The 23,011-nt window shown below is 43.6% G+C and overlaps 1 protein-coding gene across 1 annotated transcript in view; it reads right to left on the bottom strand.

The window, feature by feature from the left end:
• noc2l (NOC2-like nucleolar associated transcriptional repressor) overlaps positions 1-23,011 on the bottom strand; it is a 60,158-nt gene that overhangs the window by 24,444 nt on the left and 12,703 nt on the right. Inside the window, 4 exon segments of the mRNA XM_034173285.1 lie at positions 4,720-4,803; positions 5,100-5,117; positions 9,111-9,224; positions 20,549-20,660. Of these exon segments, the coding sequence (XP_034029176.1) occupies positions 4,720-4,803; positions 5,100-5,117; positions 9,111-9,224; positions 20,549-20,660 (328 nt within the window).

The following is a 23,011-nucleotide window of genomic DNA, read 5'->3' as shown; positions in this document are numbered from 1 at the left end:
TCTTATCTTAGGGACCTCATAGTACCATATCACCCCAATAGAGCGCTTCGCTCTCAGCCTGCAGGCTTACTTGTAGTTCCTAGGGTTTGTAAGAGTAGAATGGGAGGCAGAGCCTTCAGCTTTCAGGCTCCTCTCCTGTGGAACCAGCTCCCAATTCAGATCAGGGAGACAGACACCCTCTCTACTTTTAAAATTAGGCTTAAAACTTTCCTTTTTGCTAAAGCTTATAGTTAGGGCTGGATCAGGTGACCCTGAACCATCCCTTAGTTATGCTGCTATAGACTTAGACTGCTGGGGGGTTCCCATGATGCACTGAGTGTTTCTGTCTCTTTTTGCTCTGTATGCACCACTCTGCATTTAATCATTAGTGATTGATCTCTGCTCCCCTCCACAGCACGTCTTTTTCCTGGTTCTCTCCCTCAGCCCCAACCAGTCCCAGCAGAAGACTGCCCCTCCGTGAGCCTGGTTCTGCTGGAGGTTTCTTCCTGTTAAAAGGGAGTTTTTCCTTCCCACTGTCGCCAAGTGCTTGCTCACAGGGGGTCGTTTTGACCGTTGGGGTTTTTTACGTAATTATTGTATGGCCTTGCCTTACAATATAAAGTGCCTTGGGGCAACTGTTTGTTGTGATTTGGCGCTATATAAATAAAATTGATTGAAATTGATTGATTGTGTATGTGGAAAAAGTTTTAGATCTTTGAGTTCATCTCATACAAAATGGGAGCAAAACCAAAAGTGTTGCGTTTATATTTTTGTTGAGTGTAGTTGTGTATATATATTGAGCATCATCCCGTCAATTTACTGAACTGGTTTTGTCTGACTGAAACAAGTAAAATGCTTTAAAATTTTTTTGTGTGTTTATTAAAATGTCTAGAACTTGTACATATGTAGTTATTGTGGAAAATGTGCCCTACATTTTTTCTCAAGTTTCTTTTGTAATTTTGCAATATTACAACGTTGGGTGAATATGATAATCAAAACAACCCTGTTTTTGAGAGGAACATCTTCAATTAAAATTTTCCCAATATAACTTTAAGCTACACATGATTTACACATTCTAGCCATAAGCCTTATACTGGATGACATATATTACTCGATTAGAAACTAATGTGCAAAGATATATTGCCACATCTAACCATTTTCATATATTTATAATGATTCAGAAATATATTTATAATTTATAATATAGTTATAGTATTTGCCACTCATCACAGAATGCAGGACTTTCTAACTTTCTGTCTGCCCTTTGTCTTGGTTACTGGTAAGAAAATGTTTCCATCAATTCATAGTCAAAGCAGCTGTGGGGGATACTTGGAAGGGCATTTGTTGCATTGCTCTGGAACAGGTGTTAATGTTCATGAATGTAAGATATGGTTGTAAATTGGAGGTTACATGCATTCCTATTAGGATGACAATCAGAGTTTACAGTACTGTGTGACCAGCAAAATGTATGAATAGGTTACTTCAGTGCAATGTGTCCCATTTATTATATACACATTTGTTTCAATTTTATTTTTTCCATTTCAGAATGCCACCAGCAAGGAGAGATCCTCGGTACGGTGTGCAGGATGTAATTGCAATTGTCCAAAATAGAAAGAGTGATGTAGACATACTATTCAATGACACTGATGCGAGTGATTAGGAGTCAGATAACGATGCATGTGTGGACAAAGAAAACCAAGAACAGACTGATTGCCCAGCCAATGTGCAGACTGAGCCCCAATCAAACGAACACATCGTGGTCCACGACAGATATTGCTGGCAAAAAAAAAAGAAAAAAAAAAGGATTTTATCAGTTCCAATACTAATTTTTCTAGTCCACCTGTCAGACTATGTAACTTCCCTCCACACACCATTGCAATACTTCCAAAAGTTTGTGTCAGAAGGCATGATTCAAGCTCTGGCAACAAATATAAATGAGCATAGCGTTCAAAATAATGGAAGATCTGTTAACACTACTGCAAAGTTTATACAGAAAGTGATGGGCATGTACCCGAGGATGGGCTTGGTACTAAAGGCTGGAACACGTATGTGTTGGGGGACAGATACCCCCCCCCCCCCTTGCTGATGTGATGTCACGCAACAGATTCCAATCACTGTTGACAACTTTACATGTTGTGAACAATTTGACTGTGTCAGAGAACCTCTGGAAACTGGCTTGAATCATTCAGAGAGAAACACCTGCAGGTGGTACCAGAAGAGCACAATTCTGTGGATGAGATGATGATTCCTTTCAAGGGGACGTTAAGCAGAATCAAGTGGTATATGCGAGGCAAGCTACACCCAGGGGGGGTTCACAGTATGGGTGAGAGCTGGACTCTCTGGCATGATGCTTGATGTTGATGTTTACCAAAGGAGCAACAATGGAATATGAGTCAAATCTGAACTTGGATCGTCAGGTGATGTTGTGATGATGCTTGCCTCCACACGTCCAAAGGGTCAGAACAACAAGATCTACGCAGGTAACTACTTAAACTGTGTTCCACTGGTAGTGAATCCATTATGTGGGAACAGCCAGGCAGGTATGCCTACCCAACTGCAACCTTGAAGATGAGAAGAGCTTGAAGAAGAAGAGTAGAGGAAGCTTTGACCACAGAGTGGAGGGCAAACACAACATCTGTGGTGTCAAATGTTATGACAACAGAGCCGTCACACTTGTGTCATCGTTCGCTGGACCAGAATCTGTGCAGGAGATTCAACACTGGGACAAAGCCACCAAAACCTACATTGACGTTGAAAGGCTTTACATTGTGGGTAACTACAACAAATACATGGGAGGTGTGGATTTGTTGGACTCGTTCACAGTGAAATACAAGTTTGCCCTAAAATCCCAAATCAGACAGCACAAAATCCCATTTTACTTTAAACCAGACAACACCTTGAGACAGAAATTAGTTCACCCTAAGGACAGGATCCCTAGTTACAAACAAAGCAATGTAGTATATCATATCAGATGTCAGGAAAACTGTAATGAACACTACATAGGTGAGACGAAGCAACTTTTACACAAGAGGCTATACCAGCACCGCAGAGAGGTCGCCAGTGGACCTCAGTCTGCAGTTCATCTCCACCTGAAAGACACTAACCACACGATTGAGGACAAGGAAGTTAAAATCTTAGCCAGAGAGAAGAAATGGTTTGAGAGAGGTGTCAAGGAAGCATTCTTTGTAAAACAGTTGAAACCCAGCCTTAACCGCGGAGTGGGTCTCAGACATGCTTTGTCCCCTGTTTACAATGTGGTACTCAGGTCAAAGCAGTTTCAGTCTTTTGTTCATGGTAATGAGTCAGTCACGTCATCAGGAGAGAGTCGTCAAGGGAGCTATCAGGGGAGGCTTCCGCCCTGTCATTAGGACAGTGCTAACTAGAGCACAATAGGTGCTAATTAGAGCTATTGTTTAGTCACTAGCCTATAGCAGTCAGCCTCTTGGTAGGTGGGGTCTGGTTAGGTTAAAAAACTCCAGCTTTTGTTGGCTTCTGGTTTATTCTTCTCTACAAGAGTTAAGAAAGAAGTCAGACTACCAGAGCAAGAATTTTAGCTGAGGAAGCTTCTGTGATTTGAAGCGAAACGTCCTCACGTCAAGCAACCCAGTCCAGTCAAAGATTCAAGCTTCTCTACTAAAATCCCACTGTTGGTACATGTACATCTTCTGGCACACCATCACCCTCGCTGTGGTGAACGCCTGGCTCCTCTACAAGCAGCACTGTCAAGCTCTCAGGATACCAAAAAAGGAGACACTGAACATGACAAAGTTCCAGGCACAGCTATCATCCTCTCTCATTCTGGTAAGAATCTATTCCTGCTATTTGCCATGTTTGTGACATCTCTGACTTGTATCTTCATGCATTTCTGACATGTAAATGAATTGATTGCTTTTTATTAATACTGCTTCTTCCCTTTTTAAATCAGGTGAACACAACACACGAAACTCTGAAGAGATGATGACCATCTTCAGGCAAAGGGAGCCCCGTTGAAGCAGAAGAGAGTCCTTTGAATACTGGGAAGAGAGCATCCTCAGGTGATGGGAGACCAATCGGTCCCTCTTCCAAGAAATCATGTGGCATGTGAATGCAGCAATTTACAGAGACATCCTGGATGAAAACCTGCTCCAGAGTGCTCTTGACCTTAACATCCACGGAAGATGGTTCATCTTTCAGCAGGACATTGACCCTAAGCACACAGCCAAGATATCAAAGGAGTGGCTTCAGGACAACTCTGTGAATGTCCTTGAGTGGCCCAGCCAGAGCCCAGATGTGAATCTGATTGAACATCTCTGGAAAGATCTGAAAATGGCTGTGCACCAACACTCCCTATCCAACTTGATCGACTCAGAGAGGTGCTGCAAAGAGGAATGGACAAAACTGCCCTAAGATAGGTGCACCAAGCTTGTGGCATCATAATCAAGAAGACTTGAGGCTGTAATTACTGCCAAAGGTGCATCAACAAAGTTCTGAGCAAAAGTGTGAATACTCATGTATGGTTTATTTTTTTAAAAAAAAGGAAAAAAAGAAAAAGAAAAAAAAACTACTTTTTTCATGTTGTCATTATGAGGTGTTTTGAGTAGAATTTTGAAGGAAAAAAAATGAACAAAATGTGAAGTGCTGTGAATACTTTCCGGATGCACCTGTATATTAATTAACATTAGTTCTCTTTATATTTATAATCACCGGTGCAGTCTCTTTTACTCGACTTCAGAGGACAGACAAATTTAAAACCTGTGTTACCTGAATGACGGCGGGCAGGGCGAGTTCTGGAAAACCAATGGAGCTGGACTGAGTGTGAAGATACTCCAGTATTAAGTCATACAGCTGGTCACCACACCATCCTAAAACACACCAAACAGGGCACATAGTGTGAGAACTACGACTGCCCTCCTCTGCTCACGGATGTCTACACTCTCTGTCCTTCTAATTTTTTGTGTAAATCTAACAAACTGACGCAAACAAAACATCCACGGAGGAGCGTAGATTCAGAGTTACATCTGCGGAAATGTCAGCTGTACATTTCAAAAGTAAAAGTTTCTGTTTTTCACCAATTAATCACCACTGCCAACTGACAGAAGGTGAACGTAATGTGATCACTATCTGACTGTGGAGCAGAAAACCTTTGAGATGATATGATCCTTGGGAAAGGGACAATAAGAAGACATTTTTGAAGGAGAGGGAAGAAAATGAGAACAAAGAGACAACGAAAAAGGAGGAAAAGGAGAAAAAGGAAGAGAACAACAGTAACCTTGTAGCCAATTAATTGGTGGAGGTGTGTATCCATGGATAACCTAGTGTGAAGCAAACTATCCAGGACAGGGTAGCTGTCCAATCCAGGTTATTTCCTCAGCTGAGGCTTGTACCCACTGATAGGTGGCGGACTGAGACAATACAGATGATGTGTCTTTCCAAGGACAGGTAGCATGACTGGGAATCAAACTCATGTCTACATAGTGGCAGCCTAATTTCATATACCACTGAGTCCTTTAAACCCCTGTCACACTTATTCGGAATTAGTAGGAATCAAGCAGAATCAGCTGGAATGGAGAAATAAATGAAAATTTGTGCCATAGTTGGGAGGGACTTCAGCTGTTAAGAATGCAGTAAGAATATTAAGAATGCATTTCAAATGCCGTACGAGGGCGGTTCGATTGCCACCTGAAGTCTGGCTGAAAGGCAAATGAGTTGCAATTGAGATGCACTCTGGCTCATTGGTGGCACATTTGGGACATTCTGGCAGGATTTGAAGTGGCTGACCATTTCGATATCCCCCTTGAAAGCGATCAGAATGTTCTGAATGCTGTTGGGATGCCGTAGGAATATTTAGAATGTAGTCAGAATACACTTTGAATAATGTTCCATATTTTTCCACATCGACTGCACCTCGAATGTTTTGAGCATGAACAGAACATTCATAGGAATGTGTCTGATCGTTTGGAATGCACTCAGATGTCTTAAAATGCACTTTGACTGTTACGGAATAGACAATGATTTTTCATCCAAACAGCATTCCGGCTCATTCCGCCTCTTGTGTGACAGGAGTATTAGCAACTTTACCAAAGAAATACAAAATATTTTTTTTCTAAACTATGTAAAATAACAGGTGTTCAAGAGCAGCCGGATGAGCAGCTACATTTACATGGACCCTAATAACCCGTTAAAAAGCTGAAAAACATTTCACATAAACTCAATCAGAAAGAAGTAGCTGGTTCTGATCAGAATATCATTGGGAATGACATGTTGTGCAGTCTATGAATACTTCTGGAGATAAGAAAATATTAGTGCCTATGAGCCATGTAAATGTCGGTGGACGTCTCTGTGCATACACCATAGGACCGGTGATGTACTTTCCCTGAGATTTCCTCCGTAAAGGGACAAGGGACTACACTATACTACACTATACTATACTACACTACACTATAGCTGGACATTTTACAAGAACTGCAATCCTTTGAAGGCTGTGACGACCAGAAACGAAAAGAATGAGGAGTTTTTCTATAATGTGCATGAACCACCAGATCATGCTGTGGACTCTAGCCCACAGGAGTCTGGGTGAAAGTGCAGGACATAAAAAGCATATCTCCTACTGACACTATTATAATCAGGTTGACTGTGACACGTGGGCCCGTTTTTGAAGAGAAGTATCTATTTATGTATTACAGTAACGTGGCTTCACGGGCCAAAATGATTCCATTGATTCAAAGCCTTCATGTAGCTCGTATGTCTTTATCCTGGTCTGTTGAAAGTTACCAGCTTCGTGGCAGTTGCCCTAAGTGACGGCAGTGAAAACAGCCGCGGTGAAGAGAGCACGTGGGATAATCCCAGAAGGCTGTGCTTCAATCCTCTTGGCTGCAGCACTGAGCGCTGCAACCCAGGGCCAGTTTTACAGCCTTGACAAGTGGCTTTCAGCGCTGCCCTCAATATCCTTCTGAACACACGCAGGCCACCGCACAGCGCCTGTCAGCAACACAAAAATAACATTAATACCTAAACCACACTTCTGATCAGCTGCTGCTCCACCTTCTCAACTCGAAGAGCAGCATTGCGCCAAACAAGCGCCAACTAACAACAAGTTACCTGGTTTAAACGGTTGATTATTCCAACCAGTTTAGCTCACTTTCCATGCCCCCACACTCACAAGGGAAGTGTGTGCAGCGCGGTCTTTATAACACGTGGGCAAGGACATACTGAAGGTTTAATTCTATTTTTAACTACAGCAGCATGTTAGTGTTGCACTTTAACTGAAGGCTGTACTTTAGCAGCTGAGCTAACACAAGACTACATGCTGTATTAACAAAGTATGAACTAAACAAAGTTAAAACTGGTACATTTCCCCATTATACCGCCTACCACTGTCAGACAATTTTATTTTTCCCCTCACAGGCTTAGTTAGCGTTCCTGTGATCAATCCCACGTGAGCCCTGCTGACCTTTGATATTTTCTGAGAGTTTGAAGATGCGGAAGTAACGGTGCATTAACGTTGACTGGTTCATAGTTCATTTAGATCGATGTAGTCGTATCTTTTACTTTAAATTCCATTTCTGATTCAAATGACCAAGGACTTTCTTTGGGTTTTTACTACTTTGCTGCAGCACACTGGCCCGCCCTCTGCTCGCCTTTGGTTCAGCACTGGGGGCAGCATCACATACAGTAGCAGAAAGTGCTGTGTAGAAAAAGCCCAGAGGAAGAAGCCAGTTGTTTTTAGACCGCTAGCACAACATAAATGTCAGTAAATATCTTTCCCCAATCTGAACCACAATGACAGTTTTTTAAAGCTACAGCCTTGATCATTGATAATGTGCAAAGAATGAAGCTAAAATTCCAGCTCACACAACATCTTTCTCTGTTGACATAAGTTTGTCTCCATGTTCTACACAGCAGACAGAGAAATAACACAGGAACAAGCTTTGGCTTTCAGTTTCTAGTCTGGTCAACAGGACTCGTACATGCTGGTGATGTACAGACCCTGCACTGGGTGTAGCCTGTAAACATGAAATTCATAGTTTGGTATAGATGTATATGGAGTTTCGTTGTTTATTACAATGACAATAAAGTCTCTCTTATCTCTTGAACTGTTCAGCAAGTATCACTGTTCAGCATGTCTAACTTTTGACAGGAACTTCAGAACAATGGTCCAAAATATTCCTGAAGTTTGGCATCACTAATTAACAGTAACAACAAAAAGTTTTGGAAATATGTTGAGCCACACTGCTTTTATCCATAGCATTTTTCCCCACGGCTGGTAGCGTATGTTGTTAGCCGGTGTCCCGTCGAGATGAGGTGCGTAGTGCCACTGCGCATGCGTGCGCATATCGCTCTACCCCGGACTTGAAGACGTCACCCGTCGAGATGAGGTGCCTCGCGCAACTGCACATGGGGAGATGATTCAGTGTATTTATAGCCTAGTAAGTAAAACATTTTCTGTATTTTACGTTAGGGAGCATAAATGTATGTACAAGCATATGTATATTTTGCCTGTTGAAATAAGCTAACTCCAGGTTAAAAATACTTATCGTTTTATAGTGAGTAGATTTTATACATTACTACGTTCATTTGAACAATTTATACATTTACCTGCCCATCAAAATAAGCGAACTTCGTCAAGTAATTTTTTCAGTGCACACATATGCAGTTACGCGAGGAACCTCATCTCAACGACGCACCTCATCTCGACAGAACACCGGCACTAATGTGTAGGTGGACAGGGTACAAAGACGAGCTAGTTTACGTCACTGGTGCAAATGTATTGTAGCATGGCAGAATTTTCCCATGAAGCAGAGGGCCAGAGATGGGCTGAAATCCTGAGACAAAAGTGGACACAGAATTTGAAAGTGTGCTAAGGACGGCTGATTTATTACATTTTGTTGATGGAACCTTATTACCTAAAAAACAAAAAAAAACAAACAAACAAAAACAACAACAACAAACAAACACAAACAAACAAACGGTGTCAACACGAGGTCAATAAAATCAAAGCTCTGGCATACTGAAAATCACACCTTTTCAAATCATCTCAATTTAAAACATGAAAAGATAAATAAACATAAATAAAATCCACCAATTGGAGAAACTAATCAGCCATCTGATCTACCCCCCAGCCTCTGCCCAAAGGTAAGCCTAGTAACACTTACCTTGTATGCTTTCTCCATTAAGTTAACCTTGTTAAGCTTCAGGATGACTGCAAAGTTTATAGGTTTCTTACTCATTCGGCTTGGCTTCTTGTTGAATTCCACTTGTTGGAAGATCTACACAGGAAAAGCAAAAAAACAAAATAAATTTAAATAAGGGCTCTGAAGATAGGCTCCATTCTCATGTAACCCACAACAGGATAAAACAGAAGAAGTTACGTATTTCCCACATATTGTCCAATAAAAAAAATATTATTTTTGGCTTCAATTGCATTTTATTTAACAGATTATTTTATAATAAATTATGTTTCAGTGGGTTTTGCACTATCAATAAAATACAATGCCCCCTGTTCCTGAAATTCTCCAAGAAAGAAAACCCAGTGGAAAGACAGGAAATACAATATAAATAATCAGATCAATGTCTGAGATGCATCAGAAATGGTTAATAAAATAAATAAATGAATAAAAAGGAAGGGGAGGGGAAATCAGACGTCAGCTCCAGGTCACAGAAATGGACGTCAATAAGACATCTGTGTCTCCTGGAGATGAAAAACATGAAGACCGACTGGTGTGGTTAGATGTTCTCTTTCATTCCTCCTGACTGCCAGAGGGCGGTGCTTTAGCACCTGGATAACTACATGTGCGCAGCACAGAGGTCGAGAATATATACCAACAAAGTCATGCCATTGATGTGACCTGGGTGACGTCACTGGTTGTCTTTATATACCAGAAGCACCCAGCGCTCGCTTCTTTTCTACATTCTCGCATTCTTAGAGGTTGAGAACGCATTTAGCTGCGATTGCCGCTCTTGCTTGTAGCCTCGCAACCCACCTTCGGTTGGAGCTACGTGCACTGCACACGTCCTCCAGAGGCTGCTAGACACGGCTTCACCGTTTTGTGTATTCTTTGACTGACGCCTGTCGTGAGTATGCCTTCCTGAACGCCGGGTGTGCGCCTTTGCCGCTGCCCTGCTGGATATTTTCCTCTGTGCACATTAGCTGTGTTGTTTCGACGAAAGCTGGCTATTTGTTTAGTTGTGTCACTAACCCCGTTAACTACGTGGTAGTGTGTGTATCAGAACCAGTATAGTGTACTGTGATGGGCTTGCCGTGAGTGTTTTCCACTCCTTGAAGTACTTCGTCTGCACTGCCGCCATTTTGCTAAGTTTAACAGCTCCGCTAGCAGCTAGTTTTGTCGTCGTTGCTCTAAGTGACTTAGCACTTGGGCTGTGAGTTTTTCGACTGTGTGCATCGTGTTATTACTGTGGCTGTGAGTGTTTCATGCTCCGGGCCTTGTATTAGCTTTTACACTGAGTGCTTCACGCGCCATGCCTCGTGCCGAGTCTGCGGCTGGAGTGCTTCACGTTCCGTGCCTCGTGTTACTATTTACACTGCGTGTGAGTCACGCTTTGTCTTTCCATCTGTAACCGTCAGGGCTTGCGTTAGCCATCTGCATGCAATCCACAATGTTGACAGGGCCTTTGTTGCATGGCTGTAGTACCTGTTAGGCTCCCTTGAGCCCAGATGATGGACATATGTTTTGCCCCTCGTGTCTTGGGATCGGACACCTGAGGAAAGCCCTGACTGGCGATGCCTGCCTTAATGGTGCCAGCATGCCACTGGCAGAGAGATCTGCTAGACTTGCGGCATTGGAAAGTGGAATATCTAGTGCGACTTTGGCTTCCAGCCCCAGGAAGGAACCAAAGCGCCGTAAACGCCCACATGCAGGAGCCCCTTCTGCTAAGAAGGTTACTCATGACCATGCTTTGGCTGAAAAGGTCGAAATGTTGACTTCTGAGTTTGCTCAGATTAAGTCCTTGCTTCTGAATCTACAGCCTAGGGATGCAGTGACAGTTCCTGTTGTCCCTAATGAGGCTGATCAGACCAGTGTAGTTACTCAGCAGGAGGAAGATGTTGTGTCTATTGCTGCGACTGATTCCTTGTACATGACAAGTGATATAAACTGTGTGGAGGATGAGGACGAGAGGGGTCTTTCTCCAAGCCATTCATTAGTGGGCTCTCACACCTCTGAGGCAGAGTACCTGCTGCAAACCGGACCTGGACTATCCTTTGTCAAGCAAGCTATTCAGTTGGCTTTATCCAGGCTTGGGGTTGACAATCCCCCTGCGGAAAACACCGCTTCAAGTGACTTTTCAAAGTCACTCAGAAGCCTGAGTTCGACATTCCAGTTTCACAACCATATATCGAGGAGCTCCACCGATGTTGGGTGGACCTCAAATCATTGACCCATCTATCGCAGGACTGCAGAGCCCTTAGCTCTATGTGTGATTCGGCGCAGTATGGTCTGAACCGTATACCCGCCGTTGACAAGCATTATTGCGAACCTGGTTGTGGCTCCAGCTGATGCTGCTCGGCCGAATGCCCGCTGCCCACGACCTCAGTGTAGGGTCACTGATGACCTCCTCACCAAAAGCTATGACACAGGCGCTCGCATCGGTCGCCTAGGCAACTCACCGTCCCATTTAGCCCTTGCCCTCTCAAGTCTTTGAGGGAGGCAGAGGTTGATGATGCTACGCAAAGTCCTTAGTGATGCCTCACTCCAAACTTTTGCTTATATGTCCAGAGAGCTTGGCTGACTGATGTCAACTCTTACCATCACTAGATGTCAGGTGTGGCTTGCGCAGTCCCCCCTGTCCGAATCCTGCAGAGGCACACTCTGTTCGCTGCCGGTTCTTCCAGGCCAAGTATTTGGACCTGCGGGCCCAACAAACTTTGGAGCGTGCTGTTGAGGCTAGTAAATCTCGGCAACAGTTTGTTGACCTACACCGGTCTTCCAGACCTCAGCCAGTCAAACGTGCTACAGCTTTTCACTCTACATCCAGGCTTCTGCCGACTCCCAGAGCTGCACGAGCTTTCGCAGTTGAGGGCCAGCTCTCCCAGTGGCCTGCCTTTCGGGAGCCTATGGGCAGACCCCCGAGAACTGAACGGTTTCACAGAGCTTCCAGTAATCGCGCCCAGAGGTCCTCAGGGATGCGAGGCAGAGGTGGTCGGGTCTGACCTGCCAACATCTGGCCCCCAGCCGTTTTTCACAAATCAACTCAGCCACTGGGAGGCTCAAGTTCAAGACCCATGGGTCATTTCAACCTTGTTCGAAGGTTACAGAATTCAGTTCAGATGTCGTCCTCCAAAGTTCAATGGGGTGAGGATGACTGTTGTTTCCGACTTGGTGCAGTCTGCTGCCCTACAACGGGAGATTTTGGAACTCCTGGAGAAGGGGGCCATAGAGCCAGTTCACAGTTCAGACCAGCTCAGGGGGTTCTATTCAATTTACTTCCTTGTTCCAAAGAAGGATGGCGGCTTTCGTCCTATCCTCGATCTCCGACGTCTGAATCGTTATATCAAAGTGCTGCAGTTTCACATGCTCCGCACAGTAGACGTCCTTCAAACTATCACACCAGGAGACTGGTTCACAAGTGTTGACTTAAAAGACGCCTATTTCCATGTGCCAGTAGCGCCTCGTCACAGGCAGTTTCTCCGCTTTGCTTTCGAAGGTCAGGCATACCAGTTCAGGGTGCTTCTTTCGGCCTCTCTCTCACTCCTCGTACATTACCGATGTATGGCTGCAGCACTAGCCCCACTGCAAGCTCTTGGATTAAGAATCCTATCCTACTTAGACGATTGGCTGTCTGCCCTCCGACTCAGGAGCAGGCGCACAACGATACAGCTCTTCTACTGCACCATGTCTCTCATTTAGGACTCACAATGAACTTTGCAATGAGTTCTCTTGTTCCCAGTCAACAAACGACCTTCATCGGCATTGCCATCAACTCTCTGACTATGACTGCATCGCCATCCCTGCAGAGAGTGGACGATGTAATTCAGTCTCGTCTCACACGTTCAACGGGCTGTGATGCTCCCTTTGGTTTGCTGCTCCGGTTGAATGGCAAATTGACTGCAATGTCGCTAATGGTACCTTGGGACTTCTGTTCTTACGTCCCCTAGAGATTGGATCACAACCTAGCCTCAAATCAAAGTTGCATCAGCACAGGCTTGTACGACTCTCCAACCAGTGCCTTCCTGTACCTCAGACCCTGCGGGGAACGGGACTTCATCTGCAAGGGTGTCCCTCTAGGCTCTGTCCCTTCTCGCCGAGAGGTGGTTGTTACAAATGCATCACTCAAAGGTTGGGGGGCCGTGTGGAATCACAGGATGGTGAAGGGTGTCTGGAGTCCTCAGGAGAGACTCCAACACATAAACGTGCTGGAGCGTCGCGCTGTGCGACTGACTTTCAAGCATTTCCTCCCGGCCCTGAGAGGAAGACATGTTCTTGTCCGGTCAGACAACACGTCAACAGTCTATCACATAAACCATCAGGGGGGCAGCAGGTCCAATCATTCATTGGCAGAAACTCGGAGGCTTCTCTTATGGGCGTTGCCTCGCCTTCAAAGTGTCAGAGCAGTTCATCTGCCCGGCGTACAGAACAGAGCTGCGGATTTACTCTCCATACAGAAACCACCACCGGGAGAGTGGAGACTGAACCTGATTGTGGTCCAAATGATCTGGCAGAAGTATGGTGTAGCGGAAGTGGACCTTTTCGCTTCAAGCACCTCGACACATTGCCCACGGTGGTACTCCCTCTCGGAACCAGACAGGCCCGCTGGGGCAGGATGCATTGGCTCACCCGTGGCCGGATTGCCTCCTTATGCCTTCCCTCCTCTCCCACTGCTGATGTTGATGCTGCACAGGATAGATCAGAGCAGCCACAGGGTGCTGCTGGTTGCTCCATTCTGGCCGGGGAGGATTTAGTTTCCCATGATTTACAAACTCCTCGAGGGGGAAACTTGGGCTCTCCCAGAGAGGAAAGGATTTGTTGTCACAGCTACAGCGAAGATTTTGGCACCCTCACCCAGACCGCCTTCACTGTATGTGTGGCCGTTAGGGGGCCGGACTCCTTGTTAAGTTCTTGTGACCAGGCTGTTGTTCAGACTATCCTTAATTCACGTGCTGCTTCTACCAGGGCTTTGTAGGACAACAGATGGAAGCTGTTTGCTCGGGTGGTGTGAGAACCAAAAGCTTAGACCCGGAGCGTTGCCCTGTGCCTATTCTCCTCAAATATTTACAAAAACTGCTGGAGAAAGGACTTTCTGTCGCTACTTTGAAGGTTTAGTGTTGCTGCAATCTCTGCCCGGCATGTCTACCATTGATGGCAGGTCAGTGGGTTCACACCTCTTAGTGTGTCGTTTTTTGAAAGGTGCTCTACGTTTGCGGCCTCCAAGGCTTGCACGCGTACCTTCATGGGACCTTCCTCTAGTCCTGGAGGATTTAAGCTATATCCCTTTCGAACCAGTTCAAAGTGCTGATCTTAAATTGGGTGTCAGTGAAGACTGCCTTTCTACTTGCACTGTCTTCGGCTAAGCGTGTGGAGAGCTCCATGCCCTATCAGTCGCTGGGGAACGTTTGCAATGGAATTCTGCCGGATCTGGGGTTACGCTGTGGCCTAATCTGTCCTTTTAACTAAAGAGAAGTTTCAACCTTTCAGGTTAACCAGCCAGTTTCCTTGGCTGTGTATGCCCGCATTCTGATCCAGGATTATCTGTTTCAGGTTCCCTGTGTCCTGTCCGAATGTTGAAGTAGTACATTAGTGCGACTGCCGGGATCCGGAAATGGATGCCCTGTTTGTGTTACGGTGATCACAAAAGAGGCTGTGCTGTCTCAAAGCAGCGACTCTCACATTGGGTCGTGGATGCCATTTTACAAGTATACAGGTCCAGAGGTCTTCAGCCTCCTAAGCTTACGTGCCATTCCTCCAGAGGGGTGTCCACCTCCTGGGCTGCACTGAGAAGTGTCCCTTTGAGTGATATTTGTGCTGCTGCTACGTGGGCTTTGTCCTGTACCTTCGCCCGCTATTACAGACTGAATGTGGCTGCTCCTCCTGCGGTGACTTCGGCGGTGTTGTCTGCCTCCACTCCCCACTGCTGATGCGAGGTGAGTGTGACTCTTCGTGACCTTGTTGGTATTAAGTCATCCAAGTGCTAAACCACGACCCTCTGGCAGTCAGGAGGAATGAAATGGAATGACAATTATGAATGTAACTATGGTTCTATGAATTCCGGATCACCGCCAGAGTTGCTTCTCACTCAGTCTTGCGAGTTCATTCCGAAAAGAAGCGAGCACTGGGTGCGTCTGGTATATAAAGACAACCAGTGACGTCACCCAGGTCACATCCAATGGCGTGACTTTGTTGGTATATATTCTCGACCTCTGTGCTGCGCACAAGTAGTTATCCAGGTGCTAAAGCACCGCCCTCTGGCGGTCATTCGGAATTCATAGAACCGTAGTTACATTCGTAACTCTCGTTTACATACATTCATTCTGACAATAAATGTCATGGTAACTGTCAAACGTCATCAGTCATGATGCTTTGAATGATTTTTTCAATGTTGTTTGTTGTTTTTACTGGGCAGAAAACAACTCAAGTCTAATCAATCATCATCAATTAACATTTATTCAACAGAAAACGCCCAACAATTCAGTGCACAAGCTTTAATTTTTGGGTTTTCTGAAATCAGCAGTCGATGTACACCCACTTAGATGATTAATTCGATGCAGTTGAAAGTTCCAATACATCTCAAGTCGACAAGGCTTCTTAACGTCTGATTAGTGATCATGATTGATTACAGCTGGTAGCTTCTCTGTGCCAATCTAAAAGAGTTGTCTCTGGATTTACCAACACAACAGACAATAAGTACAGTAGGAAAGAACAAGGATGGTAGACCTGGATGTCACTAATGTCTCTTGGAACCATTTCTAAACAACTGCAAATGTGTCTGTTCAAACACATGTACACAAGGCAGCGATTGGGGTCATTACATCAATTTACAAATATTTTGATAATCAATTAATCATATTTATCTGAGTTTTTAAATGAGTGTTTAATTGTACTTTATTTTCTGGTTTCTTTACTCATCTTTGACACTAAACTGTGTATCTTTGGGCTGTGGACAAAAACACCTGGGACATAATGATGTTTTGTTACATGTTATGATAAAAAAAAAACTAACTGATTAATCAAGAAAATAATGAGAGGTGCAGCTAGGGTTGCCAACTCTCTAAAAAATAAATAAGGGACACCTCACTGGCAGGGCTGACCAGCCCATGGAAATATAGACTGGAATGGACGCGCGCGCCTCTATCTATTAGCGTCACTCAGGACAGGAAGGCGCCATTGCTAAGGGTGGAAATGGGCTTATCAATAATAAACTGACCGCTTTTTTTGCACTAGCGTCACTATTTCTTAATGGATTTTAATAAATGTAGGCTTGTTTCAAAGCCCTTTGAAAGCTCTTTCCAATGCACCTATGCATGTGTGGGTGAAAAAAAAACCATATGTAAAATGCAGAAATATGCGGAAATTACGACAAACTGTGCTGCTTTCTTGCTTTATTTTCGCTATTTGTTAACAGATTTTAATAAAAGTAGGCTTGTTTTAAAGCCTTTAATTGCTCTTTCTAATGAACCCATACATGTCTAGGTAGAAAAAAATGTTTATGTAAAGTGTGGAAATTTGTGGAAAATATTCCATTCTGTTCATTTACTGTGATATTTTTTTTCCTCATCATAATTCTCGATGGATTTTTATAAATGACGCTTGTAAGTTGTATTCATGCTAATATAAAAGGAACGAACCATACATGTCTGGATAAACAATCCTTAAAATTAAATCTGAAGTATGCCTTGCCATTGTGCTCATTTATCTTGCTGCTTTTTCCACTGTATATTACTGCTAGAATTTTAATGACAACATATATATGATTTTTACTAACATTTTATTACAAGTAGATATAAAGCCATTCAGAATTATGACTTTTGACCCTCGTCAGGGTAAAAAGTATCTCCTCATCCCCTCCAACCACACTGTTCAAATTTAAATGCCTCCTGTGACCACATGTACATATCATATTAAAAACAGCTGCAAGTATATATACATAAACATATTTAAACATTTTTGTTTCCGCATGTGAACGCAGCTTAATGAAAGAACTTATGGCGTTGAGTTATCGTCTCAAATATTGACATTAAATTGTGGCATAACGACATTGTTTTACATAATTACATTAAGGTCTTGTTCAGTTCATTTAGTATTGGAGAATTTGTTTTTGTGGTTCGTGCAGTTGATGATGAAGCTGGCTGCCTTTTTCTCCTCATATCGCTTCTGTTTAACAGGATCAAGGTCTTCTTCCACCTCAGTAATGGCCGTCGTGCGGCACGCCGCTAGTCACGTGACGTCCATTCTAGTCTCTATTTCCATGGACCGTCCAACTGACCATTGCCTTCACCCTTCCCAGCGCGTGTGCGAAACGATTTTTAACCTTTTGACTATTGACTTGACCCTGAATAAGTACATGCACACATGCATTGTTATGATATGAACATGCGGAAACAAATTATTATTTAGCAAATTTTAGTGCAAAATAAATTTCACTCACAATTTCAATATGAGATCCTGTCCTGCTTCAAAGTATATAAAAAAAATTCTTTAAAAATAAATCTTTCTCTGTCGTGTTATTGCTTAACTAAAAAGTGTATAAATTAACAAAAAAAAAATATCATCCAAAACAATGTAACAGTGAAAGTCTGAAAAAGTAAACAATACTTACAATACTTATAGCTGCTGTCGTGCACCTTTTCCACCCAGCCATTTTCCTTTTCCCATTTGCCCATGTACTTTTGCTTTCTTTTTTGTTTTGTTTTTTTCGAGGAGGAGTAACGACGTTACAGACATTGCTGTTCGTAGGCGTGTCTGCAGCGCCAGTGTCGGTGTCTGTGTCGGTATCAGCCATGCTACTTTGTTATGGTCATCCGACGACCGTCGTCGGCTCATGACTCTCGTCCGGGATCTTCTTGCGAGCAGATGTCCCTCAACCAATGAGATAAGAGTGATTCTGTATCATCAACTCGTGTCTGTCAGCTCATTGGTGAAGAGCAGGAGAAAGGCTGGGATCATATTTACCGTAAGTTTCCATATAAAGCGCCAGTCAATTCTATTGACATTTTACAGATTTTTTGATTCTCACAGAAATACGGGACAAACTGCGTCCCGTTTCAGGTCAATACGGAACGCACACTTTTATTTCCAAATAAGGGACGATTCTGTTTTTCAAGGGACGGTTGGCAACCCTAGGTGCAGCCCTATACACAAGTATGATTTATTGGGAGGTTCAGCCACTTTGCTAAGGTCTGGAAGAAGACCCAATATGTCACCTTCAGCTGAAAGGAAATTTGTTTTGGATGGTCAGAAACAACCCAGGAACCAACAAGGCAAAGGACTGCCATAAAATGGAAGTGTGACCATCCACAGCAAGGTTCATAAGTATCTGGACAGTGAACGTTTTATAAGTTTGTTTCTGTGCTCCACCATAGTAGAGATGAAAGACTCAAGATGTGCTTGCAGTGAAGACCTTTCGGCAAATCCAAAACCCTTCTGATGCGCATTATGCTCCCGCTCACACAATGCATTCAACAATTTAACAGAAGTTCAGATGAATTCTTTATTAATCTGCCTTCATACCAACTGTGTCTCAAGTGGCAGACGTCTTAAAAAGTGGATTTATTTATTAATCAGTGCGTCTGTCGCAGAAGACACACTGCGCAGAGCACAGAGGAGACGCTGACACGAGCATGATCAGGACTTAAGAAACTCAATCTGGAATATTTGTGAAAAGATCAATGCAGGAAATTTGAGACAACAAAAGCTCACGTGTAAATGTCAAAGCTCTGCTGCTGCCAGGTTGACCGTTTTCTGTAAATATAACCAGCTCCATGTGTGAACAAGACTCGAGACTGAAATCCTACACCACTGGGTATAATGGTAACTGCGGGCCACAAGAGTAACCAATAATGTGCAACCACTAATTATAATTAAACCACTGCATATAGAAATTAAAAAAGGGATAGAAGAAAGAAGGGTGGAGGATTAACTGCAGGGTGCATTTATAGATTAAACAACTAGAAATGGCTACATAAAGGGTACTACAATTGGTGCTGATATGATCAATCAGGGCAGTGATATGGTGTTTCCAATGCAAAATTACTCAAAAACAATTTTAACCAGTTTTCATCACATTTCCATGTTGTGCTTCGCCCTCAAACATCCCATCAGCTTTAATGTGTGAGTCCTTCTTTTGAAAGTTACAGTCTCAATTTAGATTTTATTAAAGTGATCAAACACCCAGTATACTGTAGCAGCTAAATGCTATTAGACCTTTAATTTAAACAAAGCACATCGTTGCATATTGCAATACTAGAGAGAGCAGAACTTTATATTAGTCTCGATGTACATATTCTAGCGCGGATTATTTGTCTCCAAGCTTTAGCTTTCACATCTGCCCACAGTGTGCAAGTGTACTGCCGTCATGTATTTGTGTATCGAGCTATTTCTGACTGCCTGTGTGTGTGTGTGGTCGTTAATGTGCACAGTGTGTGAAGCGCAGCAGCGCTCCTGGCCGGTGCTGTCTGTACAAACATAGGATGTGGTGGCGATCTGCGGGGGAGCAAAGGGGGGAAGTGGGAAGGAATGGTCCAACCTTGATGCACAAACATGCATGCGTGCATGCACGCGCACACACAAACAGCAACTGAAGCAGGAAGCTCCACATCATGCACCCCCTTCTGAGATGTGAGAACACACGCAGGAGAGAAGGCATGCGTCTGCCGCTCTAATTAAAACAGTAGCAGCGAGCCTCAGCCTTTAACAAGGGGAACAGTAAAGCAAGAAAAACGCACACACGCACGCGCGCACACACACACGCACACACACACAGGAAATATGTGCGTCATAAATAAGCACGGCTCGCCGAGGGGGGTTAGGGGGAGGAGACTCCGAGTGTGTTTGTGTGGGAGGAAGGAGAGATGGGGGCCGGGCTATCGGCTGAGAGGAAGTGGTCTGCACAGCGTGTTAGGACTAGAGTGTAACCCGCAGCCGTGCGTTTATCGCCTCGGTCAAACTGCTGCACAAACACACTTGCGTTGACCACTCCCAGCAGGCCACACCAGTCGCCGCCAACACGCTGCTTTCCTCCGACAAACCACGACACTGCCCTACATCAGCAAAAACACACCAGAGACACGCAGTGTGGAACTGCAAGCTTACCACCTGACCCACAGAGAGTGCTGTCAGTTTGTGACCTGTGATTGCCAGATAAAGGTGTCTCTCACTCTCCGTCTCGCTCACAGTCCTAATCTTCATATGCGCTTCCTGCTAAACCCCTGCAGCTGTGGCCGTTGAGACCAAAATGCATTTATGTTTTTGCACAGAAAACCCATTAATGGAAAATTTCAACACATCTTTCTTTTCCATCTGACATGGGTGCGGTATATACGATGCTTCTTTGACACTATTAGGCAGTCGCTGCATTAAAATTTTGCAGAGCGTCCACATTCATCCAAAGCGGACAGTGTTTTATGAAGACAGCAGGGACTCACCTCCAACAGGAAAGGCAACACGGGTACGAATGTGTTGGTGCTGCTGGACAGCAGGGTGAGCGCTCTGCAACAGTGCAACCTCAGAGGATAATATCTGGATGTGGGCACTAATCTGTTCACAAACACAAAGTAATCACAGTCAGCGGCGCCACCTGCTGCCTGTAAATGCTACTGCAGGGTGTGCTTTCACAGAGTGATTAAAGACAAAACATAATTGTCTTGTGTGACTGCAAACATCACCAACCTGACACTGGATTAATGACAGCGAGACAAATATAGATGTCTGCCTTACAGAAATTTCAGCATCAACTAGACAACTCGCTTGCAGAAATATTAACAAACCTAAAGATTTTTGGAAGTTAAAGATTTTCTGATAACTCACCGGCAGCAGGAAATTATTCCCAACAACGTCTGCCCCAAAAAAACATTCTGTTCCTGCAAAGTTTTGTAAACATCTGAGTCCTCTAAAACTAATTTAATGCCCAGCCAGCGCATTCATCAACGTCAATCTCAATGTTTACATTCAATATAAGCGGCGTGAAGACGGGGGAATCTGTCTTGGACAATGAGAGCACGCAAAGCTGTTTACATTTTCTGACAAATACAGTAACATATAGCACGTCTTGTGCAACAAAAAAGGAGAATAAAACATAATGCAGAAACAAAAGCCCAGCCAGGCCCCAGTCGCACGCCGAGCAGTGAATCCGAATCATTCATTAGCAATGCTGCGTGTGATGCAGCGCCACTGCAATCCTCTGTGCATAACGCAGCCTCATTTTATTAGCGCTGTTTGTCACCATTCTGTCACTCAAACCGCAGTGTTACAGTGAAGTCATACAGTTTTTGAATGCTTGCTTTGGCTGCTTAAAGTTTATCTGCATGTCTTTCACACTGATAAAAATGCAGCTACACAACGTTATAATGAAAATATCTCGAGAATTGTTCATTACGCCACTAAGGTTTGGCAAATCAGTGTTTCGCACGGGACTGTCTCGTTGGCCCGGCGGTCAGGAGACAGCCCCGAGTGAAAGTACACACAGAACTTTACAGGTATAATTTACCTGTAATGGTCAAACTGCACCGTCTAGACTGCAACAATCTGCAAGATGTCAAATTTTCTGCTGCTTGCATTAGAACGAACCTCAGCATTATGAAGGCGACTGAGCAGCAGCGCTTTGAGCATCTGCATCAGATCAAAGAAATGAGGGCTGCAACAATACGTATTGTATCAGGAAATAAGTGTATCATGATACTTGGGTGCTAATTCAATAAGTAACATGATTTGTAAGAAATTGCAATTTTATAATACAACATATTGTAATTTTCTAGCATTAGACCATGAGGACAAGTTAAACAGTGTCCTTCTAGAGACTGGACATCATAAATTGTATTTACAAAAACAATGCACATCACATTTTTGCCCCCTCAACAAGAGAGCTGTACTGCATGTTTAGTAATTAAATTGCTTTGGACATAAACTGCTACTAATGTGTATGTCACAATCCTAGACTTTGCTGCACAAAAAGTGGAAAAATAGTTTGTATGAGGTCGAGGCAACGCCTACTTAACAGATATGCCACAATGTCTGCCATGACGCACAAGTCAAAGTCAACTTGCTATCTTACATTCATTTTTTTTCGTGCTCAGCATGTACTGTAAATTGGATGCCAAGCTGCACCCCACCTCCAGGCCTGCAGCGGGCAGCTCCGAGTCCACCTGGCCGCAGTGCCCCCTTCTATCAGCCTTGGCAAAGCAAATGTTTGGCTCACAAACAGTTGGCACATTTCAATCATTAAACAAACTAATAAGCCCCCTAAAAAAGGAATTCAGCTGGCCCTCCTTGAAGTGCTTACTGATCAGCGCACAATTTTGTCTATCAATTTCTCACAGGCCTCCATTCTTCCTCCTTGTGTCAGTTAGAAATGAAGGTGACATCAGGTAATACTGATGAGGTCTGCACTCCACTGTGCCCTCTGCTGAATAAAAGTGGTACAACATTACATCCACCTGAATTTGAATTCTATGGATTCCGGATTTTAAAAATCGATTCTCATATCGTAAAAGTAAATGTCATCAAAGAAATGTTGTCCATTTACTAATTAATAGCACTAGAGCCGCAATGATTAATCAATTATTTATCAACTATTAAATTAATCAACAACACTTTGATAACTGATTAATCATAACGAGTCTTTGAAAAAATTCTCAGATTTCAGTTTCACAAATGTGAATATTTTTCTGGTTTATTTTACAAGTTGCTTTACTCGTATCTGGCAGTAAACTTAATTATCTTTGGACATCTGAAGGCATCACCTTGGGCTCTGGAAACCATGTTATGGACCCAACAACTAACTGATTAATTAGTTGATTATTTATTTGCTTGATTACTCAATTATGAAAATAATCATTAGTTGCAGCCCTAAATGACACCAATTTATTACAACTAACAGGCAAAAGTAAAAA

The sequence above is a fragment of the Thalassophryne amazonica genome, chromosome 6 (assembly GCF_902500255.1).
Source record: "Thalassophryne amazonica chromosome 6, fThaAma1.1, whole genome shotgun sequence".
Classification (NCBI taxonomy): Eukaryota; Metazoa; Chordata; class Actinopteri; order Batrachoidiformes; family Batrachoididae; genus Thalassophryne; species Thalassophryne amazonica.
This window is presented reverse-complemented; position numbering and strand designations above follow the sequence as displayed.